Below are 13,728 nucleotides of genomic sequence, written 5' to 3'. Positions count from 1 at the left end.
TTCCATACCAATTTATTTAAATTTATATGTATAATCACATAGTTATATATATATATATATATATATATATATATATAGTAATAATAGGACTCTAGTTTTGATGTAGTAAAGGTTTTTTCTTTTTTTCCCTCACCAGAGGTCAGGCCAATAATTGTTGTAACAGTCGGTCAGTAACTTTAGCAAACCATGTAGATTGTAGTGCAGCTTGTTTCTTTGTATATGTGTATGCTCCAGATGATGATGATGATCTTGATATGAACGTCGAAACGTCGAGTGTTCATTTTGGTTTATATTAAACTAAAGTTTGTTCTAACATGGTAGTTGTCTCCATGATTTTTGATAATGTATTCTGATCACCGTGTAAGCATGAAAGAAAGGTAGTTCATTTGGTGTTGTAACGCTGTTAAAATAAGTTGTGAATACTGTATTTACTCGAATATAACTTGCCCTCACATATATATTGCACCCTTGAATTTACTGTTGTGAAAAAATAAATTAAAAAGTTTTGCATAGCACACGAAAAAAAGTTTAAATCTTTCAGAAAGAGATAACGAATGTTTTTATGGCAGTTTCAGATATTTTGGAATTCGGTTGAAGAGAATCAGCATTTCAACTCAACAGTATATGTTGTTGAGAGTCATGCGATCTTTTGTTAATACCACAAAAATCATATGCACATCTTCATAGCTGTGCTATTTCTACCAGCTTATCTCTACTGTCCATTTCAGTTCTGCTTTCTCACTTCTCATTAGTCATTCGTGAAGGATTATTCATAATGTATCTCAAGTCTTGTAAATTACTGGTAATTTTTGTTGAAATATAGAGAAACGTTCAAGTCACAGTACCGGTTTTAAACTCAAAGAACATGATTCCGAAATGATAAAAGGACAAACAATAATGAAACTCTTTATAGGTATTATTTCTGGGAAAATTGCCATGTTACTCCTCTAAAATAAACTATTATTTTAATGGTTAATATAGTCTACTTTCATTTAGGAGTATCCCTTTGTTTACAATATCATTTGCTCTTTACCCAAATCTTAGGGCATTACTGAAGTGTAATAATAACAATAGTTAGTTTTATAAAACTTCAGTAATGCCCTAAGATTTGGGTAAAGAGCCAATGACATTGTAAACAAAGGGACACTCCTAAACAAAAGTAGGCTATATTAGCTATGAAAATAATAATGAAACCGTTTGTTTTAATTTAATTACAGAAGCATTGTTGCCAAAGATACAAATATATCACATGATGAAGGTGGGTGGCAGATCACATAAATAACGTTTATAATTAAAATTTAAATACATTCATTTTATAAATAATGTGAGCAATTATAAATGATAATGAATATTTAAAATATAATTATAAATGTCAATTTAGTTTTATCCTGAAAAACTTTCCCGCACATATCTCGTATCACAATTTTTAAACTTTAATTTTTGAGAAAAAGTGCGAGTTATATTCAAGTAAATACGGTAATATATGCAACAACTAAGCTTGTCTATCAGACTGATTTTTTAATTCCTTTGGTTCAGTAAGGAATGTGTACCCTACTGATGTATTTTATGTGTATTCCCTTAACAGCTGATTCAGAAGAATTTAAAATACAGTATATCAAGTTTAAATGTTTCAAATTCAGTTTTCTCAAGAACTACAATATATCAAAAACATGTTATTATTATTAAGGGCGACTCCTTGGAGTCCTTAGACTCATCGAGGGAGGACCTAAACTTCATGTCCACACAACTATACGACATTCTCACAGTATCTATCATACCTTGCCTTGAACTCACTCACTGTCATAGCATCCACAACAGACTCTGGCAGCTTATTCCACTCATTTACCACTCTCCAAGTAAAAAACCTAGCTCTAACACCCTTGCTAACCACACTCTTACCAAGCTTCCATAGGTGTCCCCTAGTTCTCCCATCACCAGTCCTGTTCTCAAAAATATCCTCTGAATTAATCCTATAGAAAGCCTTTAGCAATTTGAATGTCTCAATCATATCTCCCCCTCTTCCGCCTATCAACCAATTTCTGCAACCCACAAATCTTCAACCTGTTCTCATAAGGTTCATTCCATAGAAATGCTATCATCTTGATCAATCACCTCTGGATCCTCTCCACCTCCTTCCCATCAAGAAGAAACCTAGGTGACCAAATCTGGGCACAGTAATCGAGATGAGGTCTTATCAAGGCTCGATACAGAGGTACAATAACTTGCTTGTCTCTGCTCGTCAAGGTATTTTTCAACAACCAAGTGAGTTGATGAGCTGATTTAGCCACTTTTGCAATGCGCCCCCTAAACTTCATCTCCCTATCCACCAACACTCCCAAGTCCCTGGCCTCAATCTCCTGGAGTACAGTTCCACTAATGTGGTATACTGCTGCTAATCTTTTCACCCCAAAATGCATAATCTTAGAGGTAAAAATGGTGATTTTTTTTTAAAACCCACAACAAGAACAAAAATCATTCAACTGAATGCCTCAGATTGATGGAATTAAACAGAACAGAAAACACTCGCCAGCCTGGTCGGCCGAGTGGTTAGTGTATCTGCTCTCCAGCATTCAAATATTCTGCCGTAGGCATGGATGTTTGTGATTGTCTGTGAAAATACTAGTATGTGGGCAGTAGATAGCATTGGTGTAGATGATGATGGTAGTTATGGTTCATTACAGTTGGTGGATTGAGTGGTGGAGAGAGAGTTGTAGACAGTGGTAAGCTATGGAAATTTTTAACAAAGGGCTCACATCGTCAAGAAAAAAAAAGCCGTATTTCACACAAAAACTTTTATTAATACAGCTTGTGTACAAAGTCCAATCAAAAGGTATGAGAGGACAATCAACATCTAAAGGCTATCATTTTTAAACAAATATTTCATGAATATTTGTTTAAAATTAACATTTGTTTAAAGTGTTGATTGTGTTAATTTAAACATTTGTTTAAATTAACACAATCAACTGTGTTAATTTATCTTACATGAGAAAAACATTTTTTAACTATCAAAATATAATAAGAATGAAATCTTTTATAATATTTTATAAAACATTTGATTGGCTACTAGAAGAGAGAAAGGTAAAGATAGCACATACATGCGCTTATTTTATTTTCAAACTTGGGCGCATTCGTTATAGAGGAGTTAAAACAATAATTCCAAATAATCTATACACTGCCAAGTAGACTAATTTTTGTTAGGTTACCTTATGAGTTTGTCGCTTAATATGTTTCAAAAAAAAATTTTTTTTTGAAAAAATAAAAAAGTAAACAAGAAGAACAAGGGGCTCGCAAATTTGAGAAAAATTGAACAAAGGGCTCGTGCGAGCCCCTTATAGCTCACCACTGGTTGTAGAGTAGCTGCCCTCCCTCGATGAGGCTTTGGACACCCTGGAGGTGTCATGTAATAATAATAAAACAAGAGGGAGAGGACTATTTTTACTCAAAAAATTTGTTTTCTGATTTTCTCTTCAACTGCATACAAAACAAAAGCTATATCCCTGCAAAACTTCAGATTATTATCCCCATAGAAAATGAACATCTGATCCCTCAGTCAGATGTTCACTTACTTTGCAGCATATATGTATGGATGTGTATATATACAGTGATCTCTCAATTATCCGACCAAAGCAAGAGAGTAATTTAGCAGTCAGACAATTGAAGGGTTGGATAACTGGAGTACAATTACATGTTGCTGTACCACATGTCAGCTGACACACTAACCCACTAAAGGGTAATTAATTGAAGCTTTGATAACTGATATATCATCATACACACAGTAATCTGTCATGCATGAATTATCATGGAATGCACTATACATGAATAATCGTGGAATGCTTATGAGGCCACGGAATATCTCATGTCATGTAAAAATTCCACACTGTTTGCAACTAGCCTACATTATACATCCATTTCAATGAACACAAAGTATTATTACACAGGCCTGAGATGAAAAAGTTGTCTGAGAAGTAATAATTCATTCTTATAGTTTTTAGGTGCTGAGTTCAGAAAAAATAGTAAAAAATTCCATCACCCACCAATTTTACCCAATTTCTAATTTTATCGTTTTTATTAGTAGTATTAAGATTTAAATTCAGCACATTGGTATTTATTTTCATTCTCCTTTATTTACAGCTAATTAGTTGTATAAGTGCTTTTTGAAGTGCCTTATTATGGTAAATAAAGAAATTTCCACGAAACTTCTCATTCTTAAGATAGGAGAGGGAGGGAGGAACGCAGATAGAAGTGCAAGTGGCTACTTTGAATCTGATTCGCAGAGATAACGGATGACTTTCCTGTTGTCATAGACACATTTTCTTGTGTGATTCCTTAGTTGAACTTTAGTCGTTAACTACTAAGGTTATCATATTTCTGAAAGGTGGCATATTTTCTAAGTTAGCATGAAGATTTAATTTAATGTGTTTGCGGGTTTTTTTTTTTATGTTTTTACATAGTGTCGTGTAACAGTGTTGATGTCATTCATTAAAATTCATTTAACTGTGTTTTAAGTGGTGTTTGTAATGGCTTTTGATTTTGGGACATCAAAGAGGATACACAAATACCCATGCTTTTTGTGTAAGTGGGACAGCCAAGATCGAGAGCAACATTGGATCAAGAAGGAATGGTGAGAAAAAGTCACATTAGAACTTGGAAGTAAAAATGTTTTACACGAAACTTTGGTTGCTTGGGAAAAAATCCTTTTACCTCTGCTTCACATAAAGCTAGGATTGATGAAGCAATTTGTCAAGGCTCTGTTGAAAGAAGGAGTGTGTTTTAAATACATCTGTGCAAAATTTCCATGATTATCTACAGCAAAATTGAAAGAAGGTATTTTTAGCAGTCTGGAAACTTCAAGAAACATCAGGAAACTTATGAAAGATAAACTGTTTGAAGAAAATATGGCAACTGTTGAAAAAGAAGCGTGGAAAGCTTTGAAAGAGGTGGTGACCAAATTTTTAGGAAATCACAAGGACCCCAACTATAAAATGATTGTGGAAGACATGCTACAGAAATTCAAAGATTTGGGATGCTCCACGAGCTTAAAAGTGCACTTTCTCAACTCTCATTTAGACTACTTTCCTGAGAATCTGGGAACTGTGGGTGAAGAGCAATTCCACCAAGACATCAAGAAGATAGAAAGAAGGTATCAGGGCAGGTGGAATATCAACATGATGGCAGATTATTGCTGGATGTTGCATAGAGAAGACCCAAGAAAAGAATTTCACAGAAAAAGTTCAAAAAGAAGCTTTGAAGGAAAAAGAAAAAGACACCACAACGAAATATAAGGTATGTACTAAAGATTAATCTTTAATTACTTTAATTAAAATTTTTTTTTCCAATACTTTCATTCCAAAAATATTTACTGAAAATTTTAAATACTGTTATTTTACTTAATATAATGCATTTTTAAGCTATTTTACTGTATATTGAGATTGAGTTTGTGAAAAATCCTGATGTGATAGAGAAAAATGGAAGAGATATTTGAAATTAGCAAATCAGAAACAGTTAATAGTTTCCAGACAACTTTTCATGACTAGAATTTTGCAGGCCTGTGTTATGAAAGATCCACTTTATCTGCAAAATATGAGCTTTATAACCAATGCAGAGGTGTCTCAATGCTCTGTCCTATCACCTACTCTCTTTCTCCTGTACATAAATGACCTGCCAGCAATTACCACTAATCCTATCCACAGTTTTGCAGATGACAGTACTCCATTCATCCTACTTATATAACAAACTATGCAGTGCACAAACACTTATTAAATATAATAATCTTAAAAATGCAAACATACCTAGTGTCAAAATCTTCTACAACTATTGCCTTAAACACTGATTTACATACTATCCCTCAATGCCACCAAAACAGTCTTGCCTTTTCTCTCACAAAAGAGATCTCAGCTCACCTACACTTACTCTCAGTAATACGCAATCACTGGACAAGATCAGATCTCCCCTCTTGGACTAACATTTATCTCCAATCTCTTCTGGCATAAACACATCACATCAATAGTTTCCTCAGCATCCCAAAACACTAGGCACACCTAACCAACTCTTAATTATATACAAATCCAACCATGCCTTTAATATTGCTCACATGTCTGAGATAGTAAACTTTTCTAAAAATCCTTGGTGTCCAAAGGAGAGCAATTAAGCTCATAGACGATCTCTCTTTATCTTACAGATTCGCTCCAACCTCAAACATTACATCCAACAGATGTAATGTTTCAGCAATGTGTCTATTCTACAGGTACTTCAATGGTCATTGCGCTACTGAACTGGCAACTATCATTCCTCCACACTTCTGTTATACCTGTCAATACAAGAGCAGCTGCTCAGCATCCTTTTACTGTACAAATGAAAACACACCAAACTTGCTTCTCCTCTTTCTTTATTCTGTTCACCCCTGCGCTCTGAAACAACTTTTGAAATGAAGTGTTCCTAAACAACTAAAACCCTTTAAAAAACATCAACAAACTTCTCAGTCCTCAATCAGTCCCCAAGTGCACATAGCACAATGTGCTTATAGCTCCTTTAATTCCTTATATATGGGATCAATATAAAAACCACATCATAACTGCCATTAAATGCACATCCACAACATCAACAAAGCACCCATTTTGCGTATTCACACTTGAAGTGAAAAATCTAGTCCAGATACCCCTTACTCAATTTCCAGGAATGACCCCTTGTTCTGCCCCCATTTAGCAAAGTGCTGAAAAATTTCTTTGCATTAATCCTATAATTCTTTTAGTAACTTATCTCTATTGTATCCTGTCATCTCCATAGATCCCCTCACCTCTAGATCCTCTGTACCATTTCCTCATCCCTTAAGGAAATCCAGCTGATCAGATTTGTGTATGGTAAACAAACAATAGCTATGTCAAGACCTTTTTTTCAATAGTAATGATAAACTGTGTTTGCAAATCAGTAGTATCACTGTGTAACCATTCCCTTTATCTGACTAACATTATTATTATAAAAAAAAAAGTGAATAAATTACTAAAGTATGATTCACTCATTATCCATCCATTCCTGAATTTTGTTTTTAACTAACTTCTCTAATACACCACAATCACCAGATCTATCTACTTTCAACTTCTATGGCATATGATGAAAGATCTACAAGAAAAAATCATGAACAATTTCTGAATTAAACAATTTGAGACAAATTTTGCCAATGCTGACACTGCAACGTGTATGACGGTTTGTACGAGTGTTATATCAAGTGTTGAATCTTGTACTGAACAGTGGGGCAGAAGGAACCATACGGAACTTTTTTTTTGTGGACATTAACATAAAGGAACATAATAAACATTAGCAAAAGTGTTTGAATTTTTTCATTAATAAAGGAAATTAGTAAGAATGTATAAGAAACTTTATTACCATTCCCTACATACCGAGTGGTATATAGTTTGCTACCTGTGTCTTAGAGCCTCCTAAAGGAGGACAATTTTGCCCTCCATCCACTCCACTGGGTTCTATCTGAGACAAGTTAAATAGCCTACTCAAAAGCAATGCCAATTTCTTTGCACAATCTCCAATTCTTCTTATTATTATTATTGATGAGCTATTTGCCTGTTCCGCTTCCAATGGTCTTTCCAACATGTGGCTGGTCTTCCTTCCTTCCTCTCCCTTGCCTATATTTATCCACTTCTTTTGGCAGCCAATATCTTTACATTCTATATAAACTCTTTCCATTTCTCTTCAATTCATCCACCTCTATTCCCACATCAATTACTGTTATATCTGTCATAGCAACATCTCCACTTGGATGATACACTACAAAGTTATCACTTGGTAACTCAACTATTTTGTCCACTTCTGTTACCTTGCTACCATCAGAACTCATTCAAGTAATTCTCCATATTAATTTTTTTTTATTCCCCACATAGCAAACTTTTTAGGATTTCCTTTGGCTTCCTTATCATGCTGGTTCCTCAATCGATAAGCACACTGCTTGTAAGCTTATTGTTTGTCTCATATTAATTACACGACTCCTTGTACTCCTTAGAAGTGTCACAAGAGGGTACTCCACTCTCCTTAATATACACTACATATTTTCTTTTGTTGAAGTGGCTGCTTAATGATATCAATTTAACTCCTACTGGATTTATCTTCCTAGCCGTGAGTGCACATTCTGGGATTTCTTTCTTTAGTGACTCTTTCATGATCTTCCATGCACTGCTGACATTTTGCTTGCAGATTCTTATCATTGCAATGCTTCAAGATGTCTCCCATTTTTTTCATAATCACCTCTATAGTTTCACATTTACCCCTTCTTAAGTGAATATTCCACATCTTTGGAAATTCTCCCAAGTCAAGGCTGCATGATCACTTTCCAATGTGAGGCAATGTGACTACCATGCATTTGGCAAGATCCTCAGATGTTATCACCAGATCAAGTTCTCTACGAGCCCCCTCCAATACAGCTGTTTCAAGGAATGATCTCTTAGCAGGTGAATAAGTTCCATTTTCTTCTCACCACGTGATCTTTCCTCCTTTCAATCTGTTTCCATAGGTGAGTTTTCCATAATAATTACTCAGTCTGCACTCATTCTAATTTGTCAACACGTGTCATCCACATATTCCATTGCACATCTTGGCCTGTAGATGCAGCCAACTGTATATTTTGTCCTGTTGGTTCTATCTCACACCAAACAGTCTCAAATGCAATGTGTTCAATATCTCGGTCTTTCTAATCTACTTTTTTTGGCTACAATTCATCTGCTATCATTGCAGTATTTCACTGATCCTCCTTGAAAATACTAGACTCCTTACATTCTACTCCTGTAACTACATCATCATCATCTGGTGTCAACCAAGTCTAATTAATCTCTATAAATTTTGACAAGGTTCCATTTACTCCATAAGTCTACATGCTACACACCATTCCTTCCAAACAACCTATACATTGACAACTGTGGCCCTACTCCTCAACTCACCTCTTTCATACTGTGGCAACAGACTCTCAGTCTTTGTTGTCCTGATCATCTCTTTCACATCCTGCAATGACTCATTTTTTTCTCATACAATACTTTTCATCTTTCAAGTTATTAGTGATTGTCAAAATAACCAACTATTTCAACTTTACTTCTTTGCATCCCAACAGCCTCACTAATATCATAATTTTCCCACTAAAGAAATAAGGCTCAGTCACATTCTCATTAAATACTCCTCTTATCAGATTTCCATAAATACATTCTCCTTCTCTCACTTTGCTGTATGTTCCATTTTCTTGTCTCGCACCTTTTCTTTATCTTCTCAGCTGTACTACTTACATGACATTTCTGCAAAAAAATTGACTTTCTTGTTGTTGGTACCAAGGACACTGTCTGGTGTGCTGAGAATGCTAATGAATTTTCCACTCTACTAAGTAAATTTTCATTTCTAAAGAAAATTTCTAATTGCTATTATGTACCAGTAATTTAGCTAAGAAAAGGTGTACAATTACAAAAACACTTGCCCAGGACAATCTTATTTTTAGTTCAATAATCAAATGAGTTGTTGTTAAACTCAAAGAAAAATGGAGAGGTTAATGCTAGGCATCACATTAAAAGATAAGAAGCAAAACACCTGGATAAGATGCAAGACTCGCATCACTGACATCATTCCTCACCACAAGTGACTAAAATGGAAATAGGCCGGACATTTATCCAGAAGAGAAGATGAATGATGGACCACCATCATACTTACGAAATGGGTTCCTAAAGAATGGAAACGAAGCCGAGGATGTCCTAAAAAAAGGTGGAGTGATGAACTATCAGAGTTTATTGGGGAAAGTTGGTCAACCATTGCCAAGCACAGAGAAAGGTGGAAAGAACTGGAGGCCTTCAACCAGCAGTGGACAGAAAATGGCTGAAAAGAAGAAGAAAGAAGAACCAAATGATTTATATCAGCATGAATACTTGTTGTAAACTTAACAAGTGCTTTTTTTTTTTCTTTTTTTTTCCATTCAGCTAATTCAGTTACTTATATGAAAAATTTTGGAAAATGAATTGCAGAAAGTCAAGTTTTATTGTGTACAACTTGTGGCTGGTTTCAATTTTGTTTTATTTACTGGGTGTTTGTTTTATTTACTTCAAATAAATTTAAAAATCCACTACATAAAAAAGCATTAATATTTGCATTTTAATATTCAGTAGGTGCAAATTATAGGATTGGAAAAAAACATATGTATTCCATGATTAAATGTAACAGTTTAGGATCATCAAGTGTGTTTTATTATCATTATAATAAACTGTCATCAGTTTTAATGAGAATCTTGTCAAGAACATGAGAGGTAAAGTGCTCACTCCTTTAAGACGACTGACAATCATCTTGTCAGCGAAGCTATAAACGTGATCTCCTCACACATATGAAATAAGTATACTGCACAAAAAAAATGTATTTTTTTTAATTAAAAGTTCAACAACAACTTAATTCTCTCAAATATATTTATATATCCTGTTCATATTGCTCTCTCTCTCTCTAGTCACCCGCAGTGCGGCTAACGTATCATCGTTAGTACCAAATTTCTCTAGTCTGAAATAAGACCACGATTGATTGGTCATACACCAAAATTAAACTATAAATCAAACTTATCTGGATATATCAAGAGAATATATTTGTGAGGATAAAATAGTAATCACTGAAATGTTTTAGTCGGAAATCAGCTTCCGAGAATTAATTCAAGTTAACTCCGGTCATCCGTACAATAAATGGATCGAAATCAAAAATATATGAAACTGCTCCTTGAGACCAAAGTTCGACAAATGCTACTTTTATGTGTGTTATTCTAACGAAGTGATTAAAACATAGTATCCATCACATTCATTAAAACATTCAAGATCGATATTAAAATGAATAACACAACCATCCTAATTCGATGGTGAAAAAACTCGTGGCTTAGAAAATTTACCAAGTTCTCAAGTCTAACCTATGACCAAAGAAACAGCAAAGAGCGAAAACAGCACAATTCAACATCTTTATTATGGAAATACAGCCTATCCAATATTACAAACCATTTAATGAATAAAAGAAGAATGGCTAATGATATTCGAATAATTTAGCATGGTATTATAAGAAATGGATGAAGCAGCACTTTGTTTACGAACTGTGATAATCTGTACGCTCATCACCCACCTGTTCCATACTAGGTTTTCAATGTTGGGATACTTTCTATATAAATCAACACCTAGGTTCCTTCTAAGTACGCATACGTCAGACACACAGAGCAAATAATAATCACTAACTTAACCGCCATGTTAATATCGATCGTTTACCAGGAGCACCACGCTAACTCCGAAAACCAGTAGAAGCTCCATTCCGGAGCAAAATACGTTAAAACAACCACAAGCAAATCTACCACCCTACAAATATTAAAATAAACAATTCACTAGGTGTCTCTACAGCAACAACTAAGTAGAGAAAACAATGTTAAGAAAAAAAAAATATATATAATAATTAATAAATAAAATGTTGTGTACAGTAATTGAATCAAATATATACAATAATCTTTATCCTCATCGAGTGAAAGACACCGTAATTAATGACACGATATTAAAAACAATATAAATCAAAATCACTGAGAAACAGTGAAACCCAGATTTTAGGAGGGTGAAAAATTATCCCTATCATATTATCGATTTTAAAAGCTTTTTTTTTTTTTATAACTTATAGAACGATGCACACAATATTCTTCACAAGAATTTCTTTGAATGTGCTGATACCTTTACAGGAATTAAAAGTTGAATGTTCTATTTACAACGCATTTAAAATATGTATCCACAATCGATGTATGTTGGTTGTAACTGTAGTGAAAGCTATGGATACATGATGATTATTACTTCAGTTAACAATAATACTAATCCGAGATACTTACAAGCCTTTAAAGCCCACAAACTACTAAGATTGGTTCCGTAACCATAATTATAGGATAGTGAAGTCAAACTTTTACCTACATATATTTGTGTGTAAATTGTGTGTATTCTCCTGCTCAATGTCTCAGTTGTGGGACGAAAAACCCGAGTTTCAGAAAGAAAAAACTTCCACGTCAGTATAAAACTCGTGAACTCTGTATATTCAGCTAAACATCCTGATATTCTTCACATCCAAGACGTGATCATTACTCAAAGTAATAATAATATTCATTTTTCGCCAAAATATCTGGGTTAAACATGTCACAGGGTGCATCAGTATTGCATAAAGTCTTCTTCTTCCTAACATGGAATTTACGCCAAGGGGCCTGTTCCGGTCTCATGCCATCTCTTTCTTAAAAGAAACAACACATCAACTGTATTTTTCCTTCTAGACAGATATTTAATCGGATACAAATTCATCAATACATAATGAAGACAGTAGAGATCCATCATATATATATATATATATATATATATATATATATATATATATATATATATATATATATATATATATATATATATATATATATATATATATATATATATATATATATATATATATATATATATATATATATACTGTGTGTAATGTAAGAGTTAAATGGCACAGTGATGGTCAGATGTGTGTAGCTGCTTGGAGTAGAATGCCCTCCCATGATGAGATGTTCCTTGGAGGTGTCATATAACAGGGTCGGCTCTAGGCTTAGGTACAGGAGGCACCGGCCTCGAGGAGCAATGGCATTTGGGCACCAACATCGTAAAAAAAAGTAATAGTATTAAGGTACACATTGTATAGAACGCATACTATTAAATACATATTATCGCACATTTTTACAGACTCGTATGTACTGATATACTGAAGAAATCGGTGTAGAATTTGTAGCTTAGGGGTGCATACAAAAATATTCGTGGCAAATTTTGCAATCTACACAACAGAATATATAAGAAAATCTTCATGTTTATCACACTACAGTTAACTGACATCATTGAAGAGAGAAACTTCGTTTTATGATGATGAACTAACACAATTCCTAAGGAAAAACAAGAGATTGGAACTTGTGTATAAATAAGTAAAAGCTGTTATTTCAGTTATTATTTAATTCATTCCGAAAAATCATCTGCAGCTGCGGTAAACCTTATTGTGGACAAACAGATAAATCTGTCTCACTATGTCTTGAAGAGCATCAACGTGACATCTCTTACAAGAGAACCCGTGCGAGCGCCCTCTCCAGTCATGTTCTTTTTTCAGCTAAATCCAATCTAGAAGAGCGCCAACACTAGATTGACTGGAACCTTACGACCACTATCCATAAATGCGGTGACAAACTAGAGAGGCGTAACTTAGAATCAAAAGAAATAGTTCTGGACCCATCACACATGAATAAAAATTTAAGCTACAGCTTGCCTGACTCTCACAGCGCAAGGATTCAATTCTGGCGCTCTCGAGTCAGTAGCCACTCACGTATGACTCACGCTAGACCTGCCACGCGGACAACAGTTCAAATTTGACTGTTACTATTCCCAATTTGTTTTATATGAGAAGTCCATGTTTTTTAACTTATTTTTTCCAGTTCTTTTGTAGTTATTTACACACCTGAAGAAGTCGAAGTTTCGACGAAACTAGTGGTGTTTGATTAAAGTTTTTATTATTATTATTATTATTATTATTATTATTATTATTATTATTATTATTATTATTATTATTATTAATATAATAATAATATAATTAATATATTATATTAAATTATATATAATTAATTAATATAATTTACTTCGATCCAGATATGAACTGGAATAGCCACATAAACCATCTACACAACAAACTCCGAAC

General features: G+C 34.0%; 1 protein-coding gene across 2 annotated transcripts in view; it reads right to left on the bottom strand.

Annotated features, from left to right (window-relative positions):
• Window positions 1–11,315, bottom strand: part of LOC150097966 (uncharacterized) — a 490,509-nt gene extending 479,194 nt beyond the window's left edge. For both annotated transcript variants that reach the window (XM_090406015.1, XM_090406016.1), the window contains exon 1: window positions 11,119–11,315. In XM_090406015.1, coding sequence (XP_090262141.1) covers window positions 11,119–11,127 — 9 coding nt within the window. In that variant the 5' untranslated portion in view covers window positions 11,128–11,315. The remainder of the gene's footprint in view (window positions 1–11,118) is intronic.
• Between the last annotated feature and the right edge of the window lie 2,413 nt (window positions 11,316–13,728).

The sequence above is a fragment of the Typopeltis vanoorti genome, chromosome 16 (assembly GCF_054136105.1).
Source record: "Typopeltis vanoorti isolate ZY-2024b chromosome 16, IOZ_Tvanoo_1.0, whole genome shotgun sequence".
Classification (NCBI taxonomy): Eukaryota; Metazoa; Arthropoda; class Arachnida; order Uropygi; family Thelyphonidae; genus Typopeltis; species Typopeltis vanoorti.
This window is presented reverse-complemented; position numbering and strand designations above follow the sequence as displayed.